The sequence below is a fragment of the Pseudochaenichthys georgianus genome, chromosome 17 (genome assembly GCF_902827115.2).
Source record: "Pseudochaenichthys georgianus chromosome 17, fPseGeo1.2, whole genome shotgun sequence".
NCBI lineage: Eukaryota > Metazoa > Chordata > Actinopteri > Perciformes > Channichthyidae > Pseudochaenichthys > Pseudochaenichthys georgianus.
In genome coordinates this window covers 30,081,259-30,108,862 of record NC_047519.1, presented here as the reverse complement: position 1 = coordinate 30,108,862, position 27,604 = coordinate 30,081,259, and the positions used below count along the sequence as shown (strand labels likewise).

Below are 27,604 nucleotides of genomic sequence, written 5' to 3'. Positions count from 1 at the left end.
CTGCCGTGGTTCCATTCCATTTCATCGAGCTGTTACGCTCAGCGTAACCTTGTCGCACTACCACTCCAACATCCAATCACAGGGCTTGATGACTAATCACGGGGTTTGTAAAGCATGTTGTAGTCCCAAACGATAGCTGGGGATTCTAGGTAGAGTAGTGACTTCGGAAACTGTAGTGTCTAAACTCCTAAAAAACTATTTGTTTCTCTGAATTGAAGGTTAAAAACACAAAAGCATTGTACAACATTTAAACCAATCGATATTGTGTAATTAACAGTGGCGTTTTTATATGTACAACAGTGGTGGGGCACAAAAAAACTTAGATTTATATATTTAAGCTTCTGCAGTGAGGTTCATGGCTGGTGAGGCACTGGCACTGACTCTTCAGGTTTACAAATATTATATTTTGACCTAAATCAAAATATAATATTATTTTCAAAAGCTTTTTTTGTCTGATGCTTCGATTAATTTTCAACAGACAGTTCAACAAAAGGATAGGCTACCCAAAACATTTAATTTGATCATTTAAATATTGAATTGTTCTCTCTTAGTAAGATCCCATTTTCAATAAAATGGTGGTCTTACCTTGACTTGAAGATGAAGTCCATTTGCCTATCCTTCTGGACAACAATCTCTACTTTTTTGTAAAAGTCCTCCTTATCTTCTTGTAGTTTCAAGTTGCTAATTGATGTTTTCATTTTAGCATTGAATGTCTAGCTGCAGGTTGGTTCCAACACAACAGCAGAGCTTTGTGCTTTAAAAGCTACGTTCTGCTTAACAGAAGAGCCAGTGGTTCTCTTCCTGTCTCTCGCCCTCCTGACGATCTTGCAGCTAAAAAGATGCTTTCGCCACTTTTCTGAGAGCATATACAGAATAGGGTTCATACAGCAGTGAGAATAAGCAAGTACACAACAAATACTAAAGGCAATAATCACACAGTTCGATGTATAACAGTGTTTAGGTTTATAGAAGGACACGATTATAAACAAAATCATGTAAGGTAAGATACGTCCCCACCTGACCCAGAAAGCGACGCAGGTTCTGGTCCAGGCTCTCGTGATCTCACGCCTAGACTACTGCAACTCCCTCCTGGCTGGTTTACTCTACCTGCATGTGCCATCCGACCTCTGCAGCTCATCCAGAATGCAGCAGGCTCGTCTGGTCTTCAACCTTCCTAAATGTTCCACGCCGCTCCTCCGCTCCCTCCACTGGCTTCCGGTAACTGCTAGAATCCACTTCAAGACAATGGTTGCGTACCATGCTGCGAATGGATCTGGCCCTTCCTATATCCAGGACATGGGTAAACTGTACACCCCAGCATGTGCACTCAGCCAAAAACACGTGGGTTTGCTTTCCTGGCTCCAAAATGGTGGAATGAGCTCCCCATTGGAATCAGGACAGCAGATAGCTTACACACCTTCCGTCGCAGACTGAAAACTCATCTCTTTCGACTCCACCTCGATCGATAGAATTACTAACAAATAATTGCTAACAAAAGCACTTATATACTAATAAAGGACTGGCTTATCTAAAATCAGTTGAGTAGCACTTGAAATGTTTTTGCTCTATGAAACCTGATGTACTTATATGATTCTGTTTTCTTCAAGTTTGTATCTTGTTGGTCGAACGCACTTATTGTAAGTCGCTTTGGATAAAAGCGTCAGCTAAATGCAATGTAAGATAAGGTACCCAACAGATGATGAAGGCAGCAACTATACATAACACCATCACTAATGTCCTGTGCTTTCTTCTGTTTGAAGCCTGCAACACTGTCTTGAGGATGGCAGAATAGCAGAAAAAAAATGATGGATAACAGGAAAAAGAAGAGCAGAGACACTGCAAGATGAAATGCAAAGTCCACATGGTATGAACACACCGAACGACCACCCCTCTCTTTCACCGTGACCGTGGTAGGAACATGTATAGAAACAAAAATGCTGATGATCCATGCAGCTGCACAGCTCAATGCTGCAAACCTCTGCCTCCTTACTTTGTTTCTTGGCATGTTGTGCAGCACCACAGTTATGAAACGGTCCAAAGTCATGGTAGTCAGTAGAATGACGCTACTGTACAAACCAACAATCTTTGTCACAGCCACAAATGTGCAGGCAAAATCACCAAAGACCCAGTCCTGCAGCAGCCGAGAGACGGCCCAGAATGGAAGTGTGACTGTGATCATCAAATCAGAGCAGGCAAGGATCAGGACAAATAGATTTGTGACATTTCTTAAGCTCTCATAGAGATAGAGGAAATATAAGAGGAGGCAGTTTCCTATGATACTGAGGATGAAGATCAAAATGTATGAGGAGCCTTCAAAAATGTTCAAGTCAAGCACCATCTCACAGTCTTCATAGCTGTACATCATGTCGTCTTCATATCCAATGTTCACTGTGGAGTTGTTGAATGCCATTGTACGTTGTATTCTAGGAAACATAAGCAGAAAAATGTAATTGGCAAATTGAGCAGATGTCTTTAACCTTCAGTAAAATGTAGTTTTAAAAAGTAGGAAAACAGATCAATATGGAAAACAATTATATAGTTAGAACATCACCATTAGATATGGAAAGCGAATAACAGTAAATATTAAGCAACTTACCCTGAACAACGACTGTCACTTCATGTGGTGAGTTTCATTGTGACGGAGAAGTTGTTCAATAAAAAGTAAACTAATGACCAAGCTCCTCCTTTGGCTTCATATTATTCAGAGGTGTTGCATCATCATTACAGTGAAGGCATGAATATTTTTAGATTAGCAAAAATTGGTGAGGTGTATATTGTTGATGTTCTGATTTAGAACATCATCTCGAAACACCCTAGACATATGTTTTGATCAATTTGTTTGTAGCATGGCAATAATAGTGATGATGATAATGAAATGTTCAAGCAAATATAAACACACATTTTTGACAAATTATATAACATTTTGAAAATAAATGATGTTCTGTTTTGTTTTCAAGAATCCTAAAGGTGACAATATAACAACTACAGTAACAAGTGAGATGGATGATTTAATATGAAACCATTCAGTAAAATGCAGTGAAGAAGTGTTTCACATATTATCTACAGTGCAATGTATCAACATGAATTTGAAATCACATTAATATTTACCAACTGATACAGAGCTGGTTTTTTTTCAAACACAAAACTTGATTGGAAATTGAAAGGGGGAAATAAATGGAATTGGTTTAGATGTTTGATTAAATAATGTACATCACATATCATTTTTAGAACCAACTTAAAAAGCGAATGAAGCTAAATTAACTTGCATTTGTCACCCTGTCCCAAATCTAGGATAGCTAATTTAAAATTCTCCTATCATGCTATCTTTAGGCATATATTATGGGTCTCAGATATATACAAATATATTTAAAAACATGTCTATGATGCGTTTTGCTCAAAAACAGATCATGCATTTTAGACATCCCTCGTATCCCTCTATTTCAGCCCTGTTAGAAGTGCTGATTCTGGGTCTAAAGCTTTATTAAAAAAAAAGGGATTTAGTGCCCTACCAAACGATATTTGTATCGAAACTCGGCAATTGAACGCCCAACTACTCTGAGTATGAGCCCTAGTAAAAGAACAACCAGAAATCAGAAATCTAAAAACGAGAAGAAATCAATGAAAACAACTACCGCTAGCATTAGCGCGCCTAGCATGGCTAAGTCTGACGTAGCAAGCAAAGCAGGGGGTGCTGCTGAGACAAGCATGGAGGACATTCTACGATCAATAGAGAAATCGAACCAAGAAATACGAGGGGAAATTCAACTGATGAGAGAAGATGTAAAATAATGCAAAGGTCAAATTAGTGAGTCATTTAATAGATTGGAAACATCGGTCGGCGGTCTAAGTACACAGCTAACAAAACTGGAGAAGAGGGTCATTGACGCGGAAGGACGCATCGGTGCCACAGAGGAGAAGGCCGCGACCCATGGCAGAGCCATTAGCTTTCTACTGCAACAAGAAGCTGAGCTCATGGAAAGATGTGAGGACCTCCAGAACCGGGCGAGAAGACAAAATCTGCGACTATATCAGATCCCCGAAGGCACGGAGGGAAGGGATATGATGGCCTTTATTAAGAAGCTACTTCCAACCGTGTTGCCCTCACTACCGCTGAAGGAAGATGACATCAGAATCGACCGTGCGCATAGGACACTTACCCCGAGGATGAAAGAGAATGACCCCCCTCACTCCATTTTGGTAGGATTCACTGACTACACAGTAAAGGAACAGATCCTACGGCAGGCCTGGACACAGGGCCAAGTGAAGATGGGTGACAGGCAAATGTACTTCGATAATGACTACTCACCTGAACTGCAGAGAAAACGTGCCAAGGTTAGATATGTCATCAAAGAACTCAAGCAGAAGAATGTCAAAGCGAAGTGCCTATACCCAGCTCGGCTGAGGATGATGGTGGGCTCGGTGGAAAAAACATTTCAGACGCTGATGGAAGCCGCTCCGGCGCTTCAGGAAATGAACATTCAGATCCGAGTTGATGAGCAGGACAAACTTCAGAGTGAGCTGACCAGGCGCCGATGGGAGAGACAGGACAGGAAAAATGCGAACCTGCTGTCGGAGGAGGACTGTCGGGTTTTCTTCCCTGGAAACGACTGACAGGCACGATGAAGTAAGCTTGGTCATTCAGTCAGAGATGAACATTTCTGAATACTTTTTCTAGAAGGGCTCATTATTTTTATTTTTATTTCACATTAGCCTACACGATAGTTTGTTTCAATTTTTCCGAGTACAGAATATTACGTTGCTAGCATAATGATCGTTTGGGTTAGGATCCGCGGTTGCGACTGACTAACACAACGAGTGACTCACACTCTGTTAAGAACTTGGTTACACAAGGATAAGGACTCAAATGCACGACCCGGGAGCCAAAGGTAAAGTATAATTAATATACTTTATTTGTACAAAAAGGTAACAAAAGAAAAACACTCTTACGAGGTGACAAAAAAGGGTCCAAAAAGGTACAACAAAATATCACTCACAACTTGAGGAATTAAACTTTCAATAAGTTTCAGAAGCATAACGTAGGTTTGAAAAAAGAAGCAATCGACGACGAGCAGAGTACTGGCATGAGGACAAGACAAGACAAGACAAGACAAGACAAGACCTTCCGTGGCAAAAGACAAAAACGAACTGACACTGAACACTGGGAGACAGGAGAATTTAAACACAGGGTAACAAGACACAGGTGGGAACAATCAGGGGCGGGGCTGACACTGATGAGCACAGGAGACACAGAAGGGGTGACAGGTGAAAACAATCAGGAAATTAGACACACCAGGGAAACTAACGACAGACATGAAAACACAGGGGAAAAGACCAGACAATACACAGGGAGGAAAACATGACAAGGAGAACAGAAACACACCCATAACACGACATACAAAACTAAAACGTGACATAACACAAGAATCATGACACACTCAGCCCTAGGGCCGCAGCAGTATAGCCAACAGGCTGGGTCTGCTGCATTTACACGTTGTGTGTTTATCCCAGAGAGATGTCGCCACTCTCTGCCCGGTTCCACGCGGGGACTGGTCGGTTTGCATAGACCAGGGGCCTATACTACGAACCTGGTTCAACCTAACCTGGATATGTTTGAGTTAGCCGGTTGGCCTAATCCAAAACATACGCGCTCTCGCTAAACTGTACTACGATGCTGGTTATCAAGTGGATCGCTCAAGCCAGCCGTGTCCTATCTAGTTAGGTGCGCGTTCACATGAAAGGGGTGGTATTTGGAGCATTCGACCAATCACAAACATGGAGAAGCGTACTGACAGCGCAGCGTCATACTTCCTGAATGAAAAGTGAACTTTAATACTAGTCAAAAATGAAGAAGTTAAACTTTAAACATCCATGACTTAAACACTTTATCCAGGATAAAAGGCACAGAGCTGCACCTGCAAGGTGAATACAGCTGGAAAAAGAAAAAGTGTTTGAATGCGTACATTAACAGGTTTATGATATCACTGCCCCGTCTAAAACACGATCTGACTTCAATTACATTTGTCTCGAGTGTTTCGTCAACTTATGTGTTGCTTAAAATAATACTTCTGCATACAGTATGTGACACTGTGAGTGTTGCACGGCCAGATACGGCTCAGCTGACTCAGATAAGGAGATATATGATACATTATGAAGTGATATGCCGCGGACTGTACTTAATGTACTCTGATCCGGTTACTTATGTTGTGGCCGATATTTAAGTAAGCTTTCTTAACGCTAATGTTATAATAGTCAGATTACTCTGAAGATGGAGGTGATATTCTATTCATGTTCATGTTTACAGTGTAGTTTGTGCAATCGAGAAGGTTAAATAGGGGAAGTGCATTGTGTGTAAATATGGACACAATAGGGATATGTGCAATTTGACGGACACTATGCATAGGTGAAATAGGGAAAGTGCAATATTGATTTGTGTATGAATACAATAGGGGAAAGTGCAATATTTGATTTATGTATAAATACAATAGGGGAAAGTGCAATATTTGATTATGTACAGTATGAATGCAATAGGGAAAGTGCAATTTGATTATGTATGTGCAATAGGGAAAGTTCGGTACCTGTATGTTTCTTGTTGTTTCTTTGCCATGTGATATATGTGATCTCTGTTCTGTATCTATGACTGATTGACCTGAATGTTTTTTATGTGTATTATCTCGATGCCCAAGACAAATTTCTCCTAAGGGAGACAATAAAACTCTATCTCATCTCACGTTCACACAGTCGGTGATTTTTGCCGGCCGTCTTTCCTGCGACGGCAGTTTTTCTGTATTTCCTTTCTCCTGTAATATGACTTGATCGCTTTAAACTCCGCACACTGAGCTCTGATTGGTCAGCAGGCGGTGCTTTCACTGAGTTGAGCTCTTAGCCTGCAACCTAACCTGGTCCCGACCAGGTTAGCTGCTTAGCATATATTACCATGGAGATCTAGCCTGCTAAAAAGAGAACCAGCTTCGTAGGACCGGAAAGCCGGAGTTTTCCCTGAATTTAGCCGGCTAAGCGAAAATCCTGCTTCGCAGTATACCCCCCTGGTCCCGACCAGGTTAGCCGCTAAGCATAAGTTACCATGGAGATCTAGCCCGCTAAAAAGTGAACCAGCTTCGTAGGACCGGAACGCCGGAGTTTTCCCTGAATTTAGCCGGCTAAGCGAAAATCCTGCTTCGTAGTATACCCCCATGGTAACCGCCGTTAATTAATTTTTTGAATTAATTGCGTTAAAATATTTAACGCATTTAACGCATGTGCAGAATGGCCCGCCCCATACGTGCCACCAGTGGCAGCGCCAGGGTATGGCTGGGGTAGGCTACACCCATACCAAGAAATGGCTTAGCCCCACCATGAAAAATGATGTTAAAGTAAGCAAAATAAAGTCTGCCAACTGTAAGGAAATATTTGTATGTATTCGTGCAAACTGTGAAGAAGCTTGAAAATGATTTGTGTAGAAAACTGGGCTGGTTTTGGGCCTGCTAACATGTGGTTTTGTGAGGACAAAGGAAGAGGGGGAAGGTGTGGAGTTGACATAGTCATCTCAGATCCCTGTGATAAGGAAGCTGAGCCACTGGGATTGGGGACTTAAGATGTGGGGTGTTGATGATAATTTGGGCAGCCAATCACTGGTCTGGAAGGGAGGCGCAGATAACTCCTCCTTGGGTCAGCGAGGGATATAGACAGAAACCCCGCTGTGTTCGGTCTCTTTCTTCTCTGGCTGGCTGGCTGGCTGGCTGGCTGGCTGGCTGGCTCACGTGAGTATCAGGTAAATGTGGGATCCCACAGAACTGTATGTAATTTGTACTGTATTGATTGTACTTGATTGTATTGCATTGTATATTACCATTAAAGTGGATTATTGTTAAACGGTTACTTGTAGGTTCTGGGTTTCCTTCCTGTAAGATAATGGCTTGTAGGAACGCGAGGAGATTTAAGAAAGTGGACAAGTTGTCTACCAAATCTCCTAACAAATGGTGATCTCCGACGTTTCCGAGTAGACAGGGCTGTGGAAGGATTCAGAGGACCACACTGGGTCGGGAACAAGCACTTTTAGACGCCTCGGACAATAGCAGGGCCATGTATGATTGTCTGTAGGCGTTTCAGAGTGTTTTTGAAGTTTGAATGGAGTATGCAATGCATCTTTTTTACCATGTTAGGAAAGTTATATATAACACGTGAACGTTGATCGCCAGGTATAGAGAGTCCTGCGTAACAAGAAATTAGAGCAGTTTAACGTGGATCTTCAGGTAGTTTAGTCCTGAAGTGGCGTAGGAGCGGTGCAGTTCGTGGGATGTGCGGTGTGAGTCCCACACGACGTAACCTGGATGATCGATATTTAAGATCGGTCCGCCGTTTATAACTGGGGGTAAAATAAGAGTCCAAGACCAAATAAGCGAAAGTGTCAGCGGACTTTTATCTGTTAAATCCTTGGGAGAGAGCGCTAACGTCACCTACATTGTGAGGAGACCGGCTCCCGTTTCCCTTGTCTGTAAAAATTAATTTGAAAGGCTGACGTAAACATAACGTTGATCGCAAGGTAGGCAGAGAGTCCTGCGTGATGACATATGAAGCACGTTATCAAGCCGGACAAAATGTAAGGGGAATAGATCTGTGTGATTTTTACCTAAATAACCTGTATGAGCATTGTCTATGGATATCAGACATTCGCTCAGAAGAGTGAAGCTCATTTGTGCTCTGCTGCTGCCATCTAGTGGCTGAAAGGGGGGGAAGCACGTTAATTAAGTCAGATAAATAAAAGCGAGGTCAATATATTGCGTATATTTAAAGAAATGAGCTGTCTGTAGGTTGTCATTGTTGATTAGTAAAGACCTTGTTTTATGTTGGTAAATGTAATGGTACAAAAGACAGGGGTACTTATGCCCGCTTCGGTTTTCAATGTCCGCCATCACGTTAAAACAGAGGATTGGTGGCATTTTCAGTTCATTGCTTGCTTCCACACGCCTTCCCCCTCCTTGTCTCTTTCACGACTATAGTTAATGCATTAGAACGATTGTCAAAATAAAAGCCAAAGGCCGCTGTTCGCCAGAGATGCCTTCACAATAAAACAGTAATTACCTTAACAATATATTTAACTTATATTGCGTCTTTAAATATTGATTTTAATTCATTACAGATCTAACCTGCTTGTAACACAACTTTGATCAAAAATAATAGGATAAGCAAGTGGTTAAAGGAGGTTTCCTGTCTGGCTCATTTGATTTAGAACTAAAGTAAGGGAAAATAGTGTTTTATGAGTCATTCCTCATGGTTTCTGAAGATAAATCATCAGTTTGTCTGGACTTTGATATAGAGATAGGATCATGGTGGAGAAGGAAGACCTTTTTTGGTTTCAAATTAAAGAAGAGTTTAAGGATGAAGTAAGCAGGACTTCAACTGGCCAAAAGACATTTTAAAGTTTAATATTCTTGGTTAGCAAACAAGACATCTGATTATTATGTCACACATGATAATCTTGCTATAGGAACTAGCTTAAAATATTGGAGTAAATATGTAGATGTTCTTTCGTAGTGTGTGGAATATGTGATGCTGGAAACATGTACGTTTTTCAATGTATAGGAGAAAATGTTTTCCTGAAAGAGTTATGTTGGGTACATATGTAGCAATGGATGAAACAATTTTTAGAGTGAGTTTTTGTAATATCATTTGTAGACATCAATTAGGTTGTTTAGATGGCATGTAACAATTAAGACAGATAGTATGATTACAAAGAGTCAGAGTGGAAAGGGTTGGATTTATTTAACCTCAGTGTGCTAGATTTTTTATAGGTAATGCGTCCCGAGACCTGGACTCCCCCTCTGAGTTAGAAAAGGCTACGGTCCCGACCCTCCAAGCAGACAAAAGACCTAACCCAACAGGAAACTCCTCCTTCTCCATCGAACAGACAGAGAACCAGAGCTGAAACGACAACAACAAGACTGCAGCCAGAACTATCTCCGCCTGTGACATCCAGAACCAGACAGCATGCTGACGGGCAGAAATCTACGCTCATCAGTCCCTCAGACAGGACCATGAAGTTCCAAGCTGAGCACAAGAGCAAAGTGTGGGAGATGAGAGCAGAATCTGCCCCCCATAAAAACAGCAGAGAGACTGTAAAGGAGGGGATAAAATGCAAAGCAGGGCAAGATGGGGCATGCAGAGGTAACTGGGCCAATGGCTGACAGCGGATGAAGTTACAGCTGAGGGACTGAAGAGAACACAGAATCAGAGGAGTTGGCATGGTCGATTTGAAGTGAGGAGGCCGGGGTCACGGCTTGAGAAAACCAGAGGAGGAGAAAAGGAAAACGGGAATGAGTGAGTTTACACATAAACACACTTATTCACAAAACGCACATTTAAAGCATAAATACGTAAAGACAGAAAGATTTATTAAATTAAAAATAGCAGTAAACTATTAGAGTAAAATGAGAACACACTGAGGGTTAAAGGGGGCCACATGACAAAGTACAACCATATTCTTCAATCTTTTCATCAGGTTAACAGAATATTCTTTGACATTTTTATTCACGTGTGAATAAAGTAGTGGGATAGTTTTGGGAACCACTCTATAAGACAAATCTTTATCTGTATGGATAATGTTAAAGGGAGAGCTGGTGCCAAGCCAGATATAGTATTCCAATCTAAATAATTGATTTCACCATTGTAGCATAGTTATTACCATGGGAAATATGAAATGACTTCTGTTTTTAAATCCTTGATAAAGGAGGGAGGAATGGTTGCATGTTCGGACATCCAGGGTTCCACACACTGCTAAAGAGTTTAACATTGGTTTTTAGGTGGACCAGAATGGATGACATGTGGTTGTTATACCATTGTTATCATGAACAAAACATAAATAAGGACATAGTATCTGCTTGAAGATGAATGGATTTCATATCCTAGAGGGGATTAGTTATTGTGAAGACTCCACAAGGTATCTACTAATGTATTGTAAAGAACTTGAATTGACTTGATAAATAAGTGAAGATAAGAAGATGTATGGACCATAAATTAGTCAATTGGTAAATAAAAATAGCGGAAAAGAGGGGAACTATTAAAGGCAAGTGAAAAATCAGTCTAATATACACTGATACAAAAAAAAGGGGGGGGGCATGAAGGAAGTATGCACTGGATTTTTTATTCGTGTGTGAATTTGGTAGTGTTTTAATTTGTTACAGTATTGATCAGTTCAAAGGGAGAGTTTTAGTAACAGCTCTATAAGATCAGATAAATATTTATTTATATAGGTCATGTTGAAGGGAAAGCTGGTTCTAAACAAAATATAGTATTTCAATTTGAGGTACTGGTTTCATGTTCAGACACCCAGAGTTCCACGCACTGTGAAAGAGGGTAACATTGTTCTTTAAGTGCACCAGAATTGAAGATAAATTGATAGAATGAGTTATGGAATAAATAGCAGATCTTTACAGATCCTAGTAATGTTTTGACACAAGATAGTGAGGTACACATGTTTCTGAAATAGATCTATTAGTCATTTTAATACTAATTAGGTGTAAATGAATTGCAGTAATAGTAATAGTACAATAAGGAAGTGACATTTTTTTGGCTAGACACTTTTCAGGGAATGAGGGAAACAGCAAGGAGGGGTTGGAGATATCTTGAACATTATAGTTGTAATTGTGAATTAATAAATGATGGCGCTCATATACAGATTTGTATAGACGGAGGATGCTGGCCTGTGCTGGAACATCAAAGTCTCTGCAGAGCACAACACATGGCCAAAAAGACGGAGACCAACTGACCTTTGACCCTGACAGACAGGGTAACTTGGGAAGGCACTGTCAATGACTGACTCTGCGGTGAACCTGACCAAACCTGACTTTACAACCTGACAGTGTGAGTGTGAGTGTGTGTATGTCTGCATGTGATCAGTGCAACTGCATGATTTAAAACGATGACTAATCAAGCATGTTTTGGACTAACACATTATTTTTGTGTGATAATAATGTGTGAAATGAGAGCTTTCCTAACATTGCACAAAAGGGGAAACCGTATCTAATCTGGTTGATGATGTTTCACTCCCACAGGAGGTGGCTGTTTGCAGAATGTGAAACTCAAACTAGGAAATTTGGGATTCTGTTTCTTTTAGGACTGAATGATGGAGAGAAACACTCTCAAGTGTTTACTGGGAAAAATGTTTGGTATTGTCTTATAATCCATTATGACCTGAAGGTTTTCTTCCCATACAGGTTTTTGTTTACACATGAGAGAATGTGTAAAAAAGGGGGAGTGTAAACTTTACAATGTACATTTTTCATTTAGGGACTGAAAGGAACCTGCTGCCCAACTCCATTGTTCAATCTGACCATTGATTGACAGTTTTAGAATTGACCTGCTCCATATTTGGGGATAAAAGGCTGTTTGGTGAATGTTGACATGTCTGTAGTATTGATTGAGTTATAGCAGGTAACACAGGTAGAGAATCAGTGGCCAAGGGGCTACCAGAGAGATGTAAGTCCAGAATGAAATACTGGAGAGGCTGACCGGTGAGTAATGTGTCAACTAATGTTTCAACAGGTATTAAAGTAACTGAGGTTTGAAATGTAGAAAGAACATATTTACAGTTAAGCTAAAACATAGTAATGTAATGAGACACAATGTGATTTGGACAACATCATGTAACTAGTCTGGTAAAGAAGTAAAAGCCATAGACTTTATTGTTTAGGTCATTATGGGGATATACATTTCATCTACATTTAATGACAGTTGGTGGGAATTCTGTATTCATTTTTGAGTGGGATAATATCTAAGCACTGACGGGTAGAAGCAGTATCACCAGGAAGCCATTCACTTTGTTAGTATTGTGATTTTGGTTGTTTTTGAATCCATAAGATTAGTGTGTTTCTTTACCAGAAACATTAGCAGTTCAAATCATATTTAGATTTTTAATGGGATCTCAGGGATTTCATTTAAAAATAAACACAGATGCTTGTCAGAAATTCAGAGCTATTGAAATATGTTATTTAGTTTACCTAAAGATGTTGGGGTTCTTATTTAGTGGGCACAGTCCAAGTATTAAGATTCTGAAGCTGCACAATTAATTTAGAAAACCTGTGCACAGACATCTGTTGTTTTAAGACACCCCACCAACAGGCTCCAAGTTGCCTACGCAGTGGTGGGTCAAACAGCCGAGGGCCCCAGAGCCCGGAGCGTAGGCTTGAGGGATTTGTATCAGATTTCTCCACACAGGTTGTTGACGCCAAAAGGGGGACCCGAGACGCAGGAGGCTGACTGTCAACCACTGGAGCCAGTGTGCGGCGGGGGAAAACACCTGCGAGGACCCTAGACGACATCTGGCTCTCGTCATGGAGGTCGACTCGGATGCTGTCATCAGCGGACTGGAGGAGAAGGACCTCGAGGACATCCATCCAGCAGTCGTCCCAGGAGGCATCATCATCGGACCGGAGAAGGAAGATCGAAAGGAAATCTATTCAGCATCGACTCGGAAGCCGCCATCACTGCCAAGCTATGGGCAGCCTCTACCATGACAGCTGCTTCACCTGCAGCGCCTGTAGTCGAAGGCTGAGAGGGAAGGCGTTCTACTATGACGCAGGAAGGGTTTTCTGTGAAGAGGACTTTCTGTACTCTGGGTTCCAGCAGTCTGCAGACAAGTGCAACGCAGGTGGACATCTAATCATGGACATGCAGGCCGGCAGGCCCTGGGGAAGTCTTACCGCCCCGGTTGCTTCCGCTGCGTCATCTGCAACGAGAGCCTGGACGGAGTGCCCTTCACTGTGGACACTGAGAATAAAAAGTATGGAGACTCAGCAGACAAGGATGCAGTTTTTTGCAAGTGCCTTGTGTAAATTGCACTCTCTTTTTAAGAGTGCAAAAGAGGGAATTGTAAGGAAATATTTGTATGTATTCGTGCAAACTGTGAAGAAGCTTGAAAATGATTTGTGTAGAAAACTGGGCTGGTTTTGGGCCTGCTAACATGTGGTTTTGTGAGGACAAAGGAAGAGGGGGAAGGTGTGGAGTTGACATAGTCATCTCAGATCCCTGTGATAAGGAAGCTGAGCCACTGGGATTGGGGACTTAAGATGTGGGGTGTTGATGATAATTTGGGCAGCCAATCACTGGTCTGGAAGGGAGGCGCAGATAACTCCTCCTTGGGTCAGCGAGGGATATAGACAGAAACCCCGCTGTGTTCGGTCTCTTTCTTCTCTGGCTGGCTGGCTGGCTGGCTGGCTGGCTGGCTGGCTGGCTGGCTCACGTGAGTATCAGGTAAATGTGGGATCCCACAGAACTGTATGTAATTTGTACTGTATTGATTGTACTTGATTGTATTGCATTGTATATTACCATTAAAGTGGATTATTGTTAAACGGTTACTTGTAGGTTCTGGGTTTCCTTCCTGTAAGATAATGGCTTGTAGGAACGCGAGGAGATTTAAGAAAGTGGACAAGTTGTCTACCAAATCTCCTAACACAATTCGCGCGGAGTAAAATGCACAGACAGCAGTTAGTAAGATTGATTTCAGTCGCCACGGTTTTGAAAACTTTTGTCACGTAGTGATCGTCTTCTCAATAGAACATCTTTGATAACGGCGTGGTGTTGTTGCAGGAAGTCCCGACGGAGAATACTCTTGCTGTAGTACAGGGCAGAGCCATATAATAGTAATAATATGGCTCTGGTACAGGGGTGCACATAACTGGTACGCAGGTTATGTGCGTAATCTGAAATGCGTACCGTCACTTGTGTCACAAAGCGCATTTGCGTACCGACGTGCTTGTGAAGCTTTTCCAGAAGGCGGTCAGATCACCGGACGACAGAGTCGGTCTCCGTGTGCACAGACAGGGCTGCTGTTAACGTCGGTCTGTACAACGGAACTGAGCCAAAACTACGCCAACCGGCTGCGGAGGGAGACTCCCCCCTTCACTGGAGAACTGCGCTAAAACAGCTGATCACAACGTTCACACTCTTGCGGCTTTCACACCAGCGCTTTTCAGTTTCTAGCTCCGAGCGGGAGCTTTACTGGTTCAGCTCCAGTTTCCCTTTTCAGCTCCCGCTCTGTACACACCGCCCACTGGCGCCCCAGAGCTGCCCTTGCTGACGTCACCGTTTACATCGCTGATTTGCCCCCCAACGGCAGCTCACAACAACAACAACAACTGCGTCGGGTCGATGATCGTGTTGCTTTTAATCACACGAAGCCAGAATAAATTGAATAACGACTTCTCCAACCTTATACTTTGCTCCAGAGTGCCGTGGTTCATTGTTTAGTAATGTGTTTCTGCAGCATTTACCGACTGCTGCAGTGCTGGCTGCTCTTCCACAGGAGTTTATTCCCCCGTTAGCTGCCGGTTAGCTCACACTGCAGCGGCCGCTCTAAAGTATTCACTGTCCGACTCACACAAGCAGCTGATGCATATCCCCAGTTCCCCTTAGCCTAAGTGAATGTGTGTCAGTCTGAATTGACACTGTTTGGTATCACAACGCTGTTATGAAAGTTTCTCTGGTATAAAACGGGTGATGTTAGCATAGCAACCGAAGCTAAACTGACTACTTGCATCCGATAGCTGCAATAATACAAAACAACACGTCTGCCTCTCTCCACAATGATCGATAACAGCGAACGGATGGTCAAAGTAAGGCACAAATAAACAGAATCACACGAAGCCTGGTTAGTGTTGCCTGACTTTATAAAGTGTGTTTATAGGCACTACTGCTTGTAGGCAGGCATAACAGTCGACCCATGGGAGGTGGGTCTAGTTTCCTGCACGCCTCGACGTAAGAGAGACGTAAGCGACGTCACCTCTTAGCTCCAAAGCTCTTGCCTCTGGACCGACAATTTTTTGGAACTGGAAATGAAGCGGATTCCGGAGCTAAGAGCCGGCGCAGCTCCGGTGTGAACAGGAAAACCCGGCGCTTTTCAGGCTCTAGCTCCGAGCCGGAGCTGAAAAGGCGCTGGTGTGAAAGGGGCATCTGTGGTCACGAAGTACTCCACTAGCGCGCCCCCCCCTCTGTCGACTTTCCTGAAGTACTCCCCCGTTGATAGAAATCAACACGTAATGAATTAAGACCCCACGGTTTGATGATTGATAGGTGTGTGGGTTATCTTTCATTTTGACATGCAGAAAAATGTTATAATAAACATAGATACTGTATGTTAAATGGATATATCCGCCGGCTTTCATTTATCTTTCCATTCCCACAACAATATACATAAATAAATGGCATATTTTGGACATAGTTCGAATGGTGATTAATCATGATTAATTAATTTTTAAGCTGTGATTAATCTGATTAAAAATTGTAATCGTTTGACAGCCCTAATATATATATATATATATATATATATATATATATATTGTATTCCAGTCTCCCTTCAGATATGTTAAGTGGCATTCAACACAATGCTGCTCACCTCCTTCAGTTGGGAGAAAAGCTGGTTCAGGTTCAGCCTTATGGGGGGACAGGGCTCCTGAGCCTAGAGATGGATCTGTTGGTCCTGGCACAAGGGGGAGGGACAACTGATTTAGTATGAAAATAGGCGCTAAAAATGTGCCTGCATTTATTAAAGGTAGGTAGGTAAGAATGGAGAAACCAGCTCGAGTGTGCTAGAATTTGAAAGTACACAACCGAAAAAAATCTGCCCCTTCCTTCAGAGTTCCTTACAGAGCCCCTCCTCCAACACAGACTAACGCGCACATGACCAATGAGGGCACGAGATAAGTTTGTGCATAGATGTAAGGCTGGCAGGCAGGTAGGCCATCCAGTTATTTTAGCTGGGCCGGCTCAGATGATTGGTCGTGCTTTTTACAGCGCCACGGCTTCCACAGATGACATTTTTGTATGTATTTATTGTCAAAGCATTTAATATATTCATTGCTATCGGGATGTTAAAGGTGGAGTAGGTAAGTTTGAGAAACCGGCTCGAGATCGCTAGAATTTGAAAATACACAACCGGAGAAAATCTGCCACTTCCTTATAGAGCCCCTCCTCCAACACACACGAACGCGCACATGACCAATGAGGGCACGAGATAAGTTTGTGCCCCGATGGGAGGCTGACAGGCAGGTAGGCCATCCATCCATTTGGAGGCAGGACCAAACCATTACACGTAAATAGAAGGGGGTGTACAGAGGCTTTGGGTAATTAACTTTTGGAAGAAAATAAGTTAAATGAATCGTACATTTAGTGAGTAATTTATCAATATAATGTTCTATTAATGTTAATTATTGAGGATTGATGAAAGGTTACTTACATTTTTGTTCTTAATGTTCTGAAAATGTTGGGGCCCCTGTCAGTCACGGGCTCTTAGAATCGTCCTAACTTTTCACCCCCTTACGGCGCCCCTGAGTACAGGCCCCAATTGAGGAATTGGAAGCCAGTTTGAAGTGTTTTGTTTCTAATACTGAGTTTATCGTTTTTGTTACTCTTTACTTCTTTACAGCTGATAGGACCGTTACAATGTATGACCCTGCACTTGACATTTTCAGTTTAATTAGAAGGCCCTGCAATGACAGCAAGGACTAAAGGTAGACTTATATTGGATAGTATAACTGTAGTTAGTTACAACATTAAGGGACTGGGAAATCCTATTAAGAGGAAAACATACTTTCTCAGCTTAAGGCTTTGAAATGTTCAATTGCAATGTTACAAGAGACCCATATGTCTGAAGTTGAGCATTTAAAGTTGAGGAGAGACTGGGTGGAACGGGTTTACAGTGAAGGGTGGGAGGAAGAGGGGGGTTGCGATCTTATTCAGTAGGTCTGTGTTCTTTACCAGTGAAAGAGTAATTCAGGACGAGGAAAGCAGATATGTCATGGTGATAGGCACGAGTGGGGAAGATAAATTCACATTTCTAAATTCATATGCCCCGAATGAGGACTGTCCTTATTTTTTCAAGAAAATAGCTTCCAAATTGGCAGATGAGGGGGAGGGAACTATTGTGATAGGGGGTGACTTCAACTGTGTATTAAATGGGAGCATGGACAGATTGCCTGCTAAGAAGGGACTCAGATCTAGGAAAACAACCACTTCCCTGGGGATGTTAGATAGACTGGGTTTGGTAGATGGACTGGGTTTGGTAGATGGACTGGGTTTGGTAGATGTCTGGCGATGTCTCCATCCCAAAGATAAAGATTATACATACAGATCTCTAGTTCATGGGAGTTACTCTAGAATAGACATGTTTTGCCTATCTAAGGTTGACATGCATAGAGTAACATAATGTAAGATAGAACCAATCACACTATCTGACCATGGCCCCATCACAATGAAAATGAACCTAGGTCAGGATAGACAATTCAGATATTGGAGGCTTAATGTCTCAATACTAAATGATCCCCTGATGCAACAGGAATTACGTGACGACCTAAAGGAATATATTGATATAAATGATAATGGTGAGGTTACTCCTATTTTATGGGATGGTTCTAAATCTGTGATGAGGGGAAGGATCATTCAAATTTCTTCTAGATTAAAAAAACAAAGAGAGGCGAGGAGACTTAAATTAGAGACTGAAATAACTATACTTGAAAGGGAACACAAAGTATCGAGGGACAGGGTCACACTGGATTTGCTAAAACATGAAAAACAAAAGTTAGATGATCTACTTACCTATAAGGCAGAGGGAGCGCTTAGATTTGTAAAAAGAAAATATTATGAAATGGGTAATAGAGCGAGTAGGTTATTGGCCTTTCAACTACGCAAAACTCAATCTAGCCGAGTGGTTTCTAAAATTAAACATCCAGACACAAAGAAAGTTACATCTCAGTCTAAAGATATAGCAGAGGCATTTGTGGTGTATTACAAAAAGCTATATGAGGGGAGGTACAAGGGAAGGAGGATAAAATATCACGTCTCCTTGACTCGGTAGAAATAAACAAATTGTCACAGGAGGGGGCTGACATGATGTGTTCCCCCATTACACAGGAAATAGTATTGGTAAACTCAAGAATAACAGATCTCCCGGTATCGATGGGTACTCGGGGGAGTACTATAACGTTTTTGTGAATGAGTTGGCACCAGTCCTATGTCGGGTATATAATTATACATTGGATGAAGGAGACCCACCGAAATCCTGGTCAGATTACGGTTATTCATAAAGAAGGGAAGGACCCCACACAATGTATGGGTTATCGGCCCACAAGCCTTCTCTGTCAGGATTTAAAATCCTGACCTCTATTCTGGCTAGTAGAATACAGAGGTGCATTAGGAAGCTAGTACACCCAGACCAAACAGGATTCATTGCTGGGCGCCATGGTACTAATAATGTTAGAAAAGCTCTCAATTTACAATCACTTGCAGCCGGGAGGAAAACCCCATCAATGCTTCTCAGTCTAGACGTGGAGAAAGCATTTGATAGATTAGATTGGACATTTCTGCAGAGGACACTGTCACATATGGGCTTTGGTCAGACCTTTATTAACTGGGTCAAAGTGTTTTATAATAACCCAAGATGGAGAGTTAGAGTCAATGGCCACTGCTCGGATTTCTTTGCGTTGGGAAGGGGGACGAGGCAGGGAGATGCGTTATCCCCAGCCCTGTTTGCCCTTAGTATTGAACCTCTTGCAGAACTAATCAGGAGTAATCCTCATATACAGGGAATAAAAGATGAGGATGGGAACCAACATAAGGTGGGTCTATACGCGGACGATATAATATTGTTTCTAGACAATCCAGAGTCCTCTGTCCTGGCCCTGTCCTGTCCCTGTTGCATATACTCCTGATGACTGCTAGGAAAATGGTAACATTGAATTGGAGGAAGCCACAACCACCTACACTGGCACAATGGAAACTAAAATTAAAGGAGGTATATGGGATGGAGGCTCTGACTGCCCAATTACAATTAATGACAGACCTGTTTCAACAGAGGTGGTCTCCCCTAACGACTTATTTCTCTGCCTGAGAAAAATCCCAGATCCTGTGATGTATGTGTGGTATTATTTTTAATATTGTCATTTCTTATTTTTGTATTTTCCTTTGTATAGAGTCTGCATTTTTATTTTATCTTTTCCAACATTTGCTGATATGTACTGTCTTTGGTGTATATTGATACTGATGTGCTGTAAAGTAATGTAAGGTGTTTGTGTTTTTTCTTTTCTTTGTTTAATAAAAACAAAGTAAAAAAAACTTTTTTTCATACTTTTTTGATTTTGATATACTTTATAATCCCTGTGGGGAAATTTGTTCTCTGCATTTGACCCATCCTAGTGTTAGGAGCAGTGGGCTGCCATTTTGAACGGCGCCCGGGGAGCAGTGTAGGGAACGGTGCCTTGCTCAGGGACACCTCGGTAGCACTTGGTCTTGCCGGGACTTGAACTGGTGACCTTCCAGTTGCCAAGCCAAGTCCCCTATCGACTTCGCCACCACCGCCCCATACAGCAGTGAGAATGAGCAAGTACAACAAATACTAAAGGCTATAATGTCACGGTCAACAGTTTTCAGGTTCATTGAGGGACATGATTATATATATATATATATATATACATATATCACCTTAATCAGAGGTGTTGCATCATACAGTCAATTCAGTAAAGGAAGGAATATATTAAGATTAACAAAAAAATGGTGACATATTTATTGTTGCTGTTTTGCTTTTATAACATATAGAAACAGCAACACGGAGACATTCCAGAAATATTTGTTGTTGTATTTTATTGTAAAACATGAAAATTACAAGGATAGTTATATTATCAATAAAAAATAAACACATTTTATATTGTTTCAAGTTCCAAATTGGTCACAAGAAAGAGAGGAAAATATTTGTATTTTGCTTGCAAGACTCTTTAAGGTGACAATATAAACAATTTAGATATATATATATATTTGATATTAAACAAAAACAAAAAATGTAACACAAATTGAACATATCATCTTTAAAAAATGTAAATTAAAATTAAAAAAAAATAGCATCTGCCTTAACCTTTTGTGAAATGTCTTTCAAGCTTGTATTTATCAGTTGTATGATGTAATTTATTTTGTAGTTTTTAACACTAAAGCAAAAACACAAGCGAAAGACTGTGAGGATGGACTTATCTAGCGTATCAGCATATCTGTTTGTGGGTCTGCAGCTTGAGTAAAAGATAAATGAAAAAAAGCTGGCCCGGATGCTATCAGAGTTTAGAGTAATGTTGGCGGGGTTGTACTGTTCTTTATCATATTTGAGCGTAATGTTTTCCAAATAGTGTCACATTGTTGAAAGACTTATGTATGGCTTATTACAAAATGTAAAACATAGATACCTAAGCATTAAATGTTATACAACACCATTGAATCTTTACATGGTTTTCTTAGGGATACAAACCTTTTGCAAACTTTAGCCTTAATGAGTAAGATAAAACTTTAAGACAGCCAGTGACAGTATTTACAACCAACTCACCAAGCTAATAAGAGCTAAATTATCTAGCGAGTTACCTAAAACTCATAAAACAAAACTATGCAGATTTGAATACAAATATAAATAACTTGCATTTGTCACCCTGTCCGAAATCCAGGGTCTGTTTTAAAAGAATACTGCATGGGAAAGCGTAAACTTCTGTTTAAAATGTAAATAGTGGATCAAAGATGTATAGAGAATTACATTAAAGTAGTCCCCCTAATATCTCTATGGAAATGTGAACACTATAGGTTAAACTTCAAACAAATATAATATGAAGTATTAATGGATATTTTCATTTTAGCGATGAATGTCTAGCTGCAGGTTGTTTCCAACACAACAGCAGAGCTTTGTGCTTTAAAAGCTATGTTCTGCTTAACAGAAGAGCCAGTGGTTCTCTTTCCGTCTCTCACCCTCCTGACTTTCTTGCAGCTAAAAAGATCCAAAAGATGCTTTCGCCACTTTTCTGAGAGCATATACAGAATAGGGTTCATACAGCAGTGAAAATAAGCAAGTATCTGACAAATACTTAAGGCAATCTCACGTTTGAATGCATTACAGTTTTCAGGTACATTGAGGGACACGATTATAGCAACCTGATCTCACCAGAATGCGTGACTCCACCACGACTCCTTAACACCACAATGCGTGGTGGAGTCACGAACTTTGTTACATTTGCGTGTCGGCACCACGCAAACAACCCCAATGTAAAGTGAATGAGGCTCCTTTGTCGTGGTGCACACACGCATTTCTACAACGTGCATTGTGTGTAATGCAACTGTTATTTTTATTAAATTAGTTTGTTTTTAAGGAAGGCCAGAGCTTCAGCTGTGTCAAATAGATTGTTCCCTTTAGTTAACGTTATTTAAAAGATAATGATCATGTCTTGTATTACGAGCGTCCATTCCCATTGGATAACGGAGAATTTTAAACCCGGAAGTAAGTAGCCTATTCTCTACTGTCGATTGATTTTACAGTGATATCTGCACTACTCATCGACTAGAAAACACCAAATTGTCCTTGTTAATTACACAACATTGATTGGTTTGAATTGTGTGCAATGCTTTTGTATTTTCCCCCTTCGATTCGGAGAAACAAATATTTGTTCGGAGTTTTTGGACGGCAGAAGACACTACACTACCCAGAATCCTCAGCTATCGTTTGGGACTACACCATGAACCCCGTGATCAGTCCTCAAGTTCTTTGATTGGTTGACCTCCAACTGCATTCCATATGAAAAAAAACGTTTCGTAAAAGAGAAAATCATACTTTATTCAGCAGTGCTTGCTTTACTCTTTGATAGTCATCACATGAATGCATTGTAATAAATGGTTTGGCTGCATTAAATATTACACATCTGTCTTAGTTCTTTATTTATCTACAAAAATCGGGCATCAGAATACACCGGAAACTATTCTTTTACCGTTCTGTTTTAATTTCACAATAAAGTTAGTAGTAATATTTTGTTTTGATATTATTGTTTTTTATTAACTACTAGACGACTGGGTCATGTTAAGACCATCTTTTTTTGGTTTCTATGGGTTTTTTCCATCGCTTTTGTGTTACAAATATCAAAACAATAACAAAATAATATTCGTCGTAAACTAAACCGGAAACAGCAGTATATTTTATTTTGTTAACACTGTAAACTTGACAGCCTTTTAACCCAAACCACCTACTGGTTAAAGCACGTTATTACACGTTTAGAGTAATTGCAATGCAGGAAGATTGTGTTGCTTTTTAATGACTGTTTAAAATGCCTTTTTCTTAATGTCTTTCATTTTTGTAACGCACTTTTGAATGTGTTATATTTTATGAAAACATTCAAATATTAAGAGTACATACAACATAGTGGGAAAGTAGAAGGTCAATTATATAAATATAGAATAGAAAATATCAAGAAGATACTCAAATGATATCTAGAGTAAAACAGTTTAGTGCCTGATAGGAGGATGTGCTAACTAATAAGGCTTTAATTAAAGAAATGTGCAGAATACGACAGTGTAATGGTGGAAGTATACACACATTGATAGATGTCTTGTAATGCACTGTTGATGAACCTGTGACCCAAGTTGTTCATTCATTGCATAACTACACTGTTGTGTATATGATATGTCAATAAACCTTAGAAAATCTTGAAATCTTGAAAGGGATGTGCAACATAGCAATTATATACAGTCTTTAATGAACTATTAGAGAATAACGAGTAATGAATATGCTTTAAACGGATCTGCAGATAAATATGTAGTCTTCTCAAGCACCAACTATCAAATATCTCGCCTGATTGTTGGCACTTGATAATCACCTTCACTGAATTTCATTCAGGTGTAACTAAGGTCTGATTTAAGGGTTGTTTATATTTCACATCATTAATCCAAATCTGTAAAGTAACTAAAATAAATGTAGTGGATTAAAAATACCAGGTTAACCTTAAAGAAAGCCCTCAGGATTATAAAAGACCACCATCACCCCAGCCACAAACGGTTCTGTCTGCTGCAGTCTGGCAGGCGGTACCACAGCATTCGGACTAAAACCACCAGACACAGAGACAGCTTCATCCCACAGGCCAGAAGACTATTAAACACCTGAACTTAGAAATAACATTCATCTGGCTGCTACTTAGAAATTATTTATCTAATATATCATATTCCAATCACTTGTATATAGACTCTTATTGCACTATTTCACAATTTTTTCTGTGCATCTGTTTTATTGCGTAGCACTGTTGGAGGAGCCTGTGACCTAAGGGGGGGAGGGGGGTAGGACACGTTCGATTCCTGTTTTGAATAGTGTGCCGTCGATGGGTTTCATTCCATTTCAAAGTCCTTTTGGACGCTCTGTGTAAACGTCGCGCATCCAATCACAGAGGTTGAGGACTGATCACGGGGTTTGTCAAGCTAAGCACATGGTGTAGTCCCAAACGATAGCTGAGGATTCTGGGTAGTGTAGTGTCTTTGGCCATCCTAAACTGAACATATATTTGTTTCTCCGAATCGAAGGGGGAAAATACAAAAGCATTGTACACAATTCAAACCAATCAATGTTGTGTAATTAACAAGGACAATTTGGTGTTTTTTAGTCGATGAGTAGTGCAGATATCACTGTAAAATCAATCGACAGTAAGGAGAATAGGCTACTTACTTCCGGGTGTAAAATTCTCCGTTATCCAATGGGAATGGACGCTCGTAATATAATACAGGGGACATGATCATTATCTTTTAAATAACGTTAACTGAAGGGAACAATCTATTTGACACAGCTGAAGCTCTGGCCTTCCTTAAAAACTAACTAATTTAATAAAAATAACAGTTGCATTACACACAATGCACGTTGTAGAAATGCGTGTGTGCACCACGACAAAGGAGCCTCATTCACTTTACATTGGGGTTGTTTGCGTGGTGCCGACACGCAAATGTAACAAAGTTCGTGACTCCACCACGCATTGTGGTGTTAAGGAGTCGTGGTGGAGTCACGCATTCTGGTGAGATCAGGTTGGATTATAGACATAATCGTGTAAGGTACCCAGCAGATGATGAAGGCAGCAACTATACATAACACCACCACTACCGTCCTGTGCTTTCTTCTGTTTGAAGCCTGCAACACTTTCTTGAGGATGGCAGAATAGCAGAAAACAATGATGGATAACAGGAAGAAGAAGAGCAGAGACACTAAAGGTTTAAAATCAAAGTCCACATATGACATCAGATTCAAACACATGGAACGACCACCCCAGTCTTCCACCGTGACTTTGTTAGCAAAATATATAGAAACAGAAATGCTGATGATCCATGCAGCTGCACAGATCAATGCTGCAAACCTCTGCCTCCTTACTTTGTTTCTTGGCATGTTGTGCAGCACCACAGTTATGAAACGGTCCACAGTCATGGCAGTCAGTAGAATGACGCTACTGTACAAACCAACAATCTGTGTCACTGTCACAAATGTGCAGGCAACATGACCAATGACCCAGTCCTGCAGCAGAGGGAAAAATATAACAAGACAGAAAATAATTATGTAGTAAGAACATTGCCCTTAAATATGGAAATCAATTACAGTAAATATTAAACAACTTACCCTGAACAACGACTGTCTCTTCATGTGGTGAATATGATTGTGACGGAGAAGTTGAGCAATACAAGAGAAAACTCATGCAGTAGCTCCGCCTTTGGTTTTAATTTATTCAGAGGTGTTGCTTCATCATTCCAGTGAAGGCATGACTATGTTAAGATTAACCAAAACTGGTGACGTGTAACACAGAACACAGAAACAGCAGGAAGGAAGGATACACTCCAGAAATATGTTTTGATCTTTTTTATTGTAGCATGGAAATGATGATGATGATGATGATGATGATGATGATATGTTCAGGCAAATAACAAAAAAAAAATCCAAATTCCAAATTGATCAATACAAATGTATACAACATTTTGAAAATAAATGATTTTGTTTGCAAGACTCCTAAAAGGTGACAATATAACAACTACAGTAACAACTGAGATAGATGATTTCATATGAAACCATTAAGTAAAATGCAGTGAAGAAGTGTTTCACATTATCTACAGTACAATGCATAATCAAATCACAAAACTTGATTGGAAATTGAATTGGGGAAATAAATGGAATTGGTTTACTTGTTTGATTAAATACAACACATATCATTTTTAGAACCATTTTTAGAACCAACTTAAAAAGCTAATGAAGCTAAATTAACTTGCATTTGTCACCCTGTCCCAAATCTAGGATAGCTAAACTCAAAATTCTCCTATCATGCTATCTTTAGGCATATAGTATGGGTCTCAGATATATACAAATATATTAAAAAACATGTCTATGATGCATTTTGCTCAAAATACCAAACAGATCATGCATTTTAGACATCCCTCGTATCCCTCTATTTCAGCCCTGTTAGAAGTGCTGATTCTGGGTCTAAAGCTTTATAAAATAAAAAAAATAAAAAAGGGGGGGGGGATTTTATGCTGAGTATCTGATCAGGAGAATTCTACCCAGATACAACTAAATGCTGCCGTGATTAAACGCCATATCTTGTTCAAAACCACATTAAGGATTATTTCTGAAACAGTATGGAGCTCAAATGCTTTTTTTCTTGCTGGTTTACCACAAGGTGAGTACCTTTTTATATCCTGTTTTTTTACACATATTCTCTCCAGTACAGGTTAGCTGTGAGTGTGATCGATGCTTGCTAATGTAAACAAAGACCATATTACTTCCAAAACACGTTGCGCATTGTTTCTGATAGCAACGTTTCTGATAGGGCCGTGGGTGTAAAGCCAGCCCACATTTCCGATATTACGTCATATTGCCAGCAAATCTGGATCAGCTCGGTTGTAGCCCCGTTTTTAGAGATTTGGGTACGGAGGAAAAGAAAGATGGTTTTGTTTTATGTCGCTTTGTGAGTTTCCTGACACACAGGGGACACATATTTATGTATAAAAGACATCAAAAAGTGAATTTTGCATGATCGGAGTGTAAGGCCCTAGCCAGCATGTTGATGTTTTTGTTATTGTTCCTGTTTTCATTTTTGTTTCTCTCATTTCAGTTTCAGCTTTCCTGCCCTTGATTGAACTCCACCTGCTTCCCATCCCTAATTATCCTCACCAGGGTTTCCGCTAGGATTTTTTCTCGCCGGTCAAATGTCCGGGCAGAATTTATTTTACCGGACTAATTTGAAACTTACCGGTCATATTTCAATAATAATAAGAGTTGTGTAGCAGAGTTTCCGTTAGCATGTAATTACCGGACTATGAGCAGATATGCTTCAGTTTAAAACTCAGTTCACGGGCTCATTTTTATATTGCTTCAGTTTATAATCGTAACAGATCGAAAAATTCAGATTCATTTTTCAATAAATGATTCCACAAACAACAAACAACATAATTATTACATTCAAACAAACTACTTGTAGTAGATAACGTACATTATTCAAAAGTTTATATTACATTTGAATAATAACACGGGAGAAACGGATCCTCTCTTTTCCCCTCTCTCTCTCCTGACAGCACGTCAGTTTCTCATGCAGCTCCTGCAGCCCGCTAAACAGAGGGCGGGGCTTCAGGTGATTCTGCAGAGCTGCGTGTCTCGGTCAGACTCAGCAGCTGATCTGATCTCTCTCTCGCGTCCGGTTATACTTCACTCGCGTTTATGTCCATATCGATCAGATCCAGCTCTCCTGATCGGCCTTTATAGAGAGCACCGATCAAACTATTAAGACTGAATATCGGCCGATAATGACCGGCGGCC

The 27,604-nt window shown here is 40.6% G+C and overlaps 1 protein-coding gene and 1 pseudogene across 1 annotated transcript; both read right to left on the bottom strand.

The window, feature by feature from the left end:
• Positions 1-713: 713 nt before the first annotated feature.
• On the bottom strand, positions 714-2,434 carry LOC117461768 (chemokine XC receptor 1-like; annotated as a pseudogene).
• An 18,455-nt stretch (positions 2,435-20,889) lies between these two features.
• Positions 20,890-25,444, bottom strand: LOC117462597 (C-C chemokine receptor type 8-like). Its single transcript, XM_034104870.1, has 3 exons — positions 25,421-25,444; positions 24,840-25,318; positions 20,890-21,928 (listed from the first exon to the last, which is right to left on the bottom strand). The coding sequence occupies exons 1-3, from the start codon at positions 25,442-25,444 to the stop codon at positions 21,661-21,663; spliced, it is 771 nt and encodes a 256-aa protein (XP_033960761.1). The 3' UTR covers positions 20,890-21,660.
• Between the last annotated feature and the right edge of the window lie 2,160 nt (positions 25,445-27,604).

Coding starts and splice junctions, on each gene's coding strand:
- LOC117462597 (XM_034104870.1), bottom strand. CDS start 25,444: ATGAAGAGACAGTCGTTGTTCAGG. Junction 25,319..25,420: donor AGAGACAGTCGTTGTTCAGG/GTAAGTTGTTTA, acceptor CCTCTGCTGCAG/GACTGGGTCATTGGTCATGT. Junction 21,929..24,839: donor ACGATTATGTCTATAATCCA/ACCTGATCTCAC, acceptor TGCTATAATCGT/GTCCCTCAATGTACCTGAAA.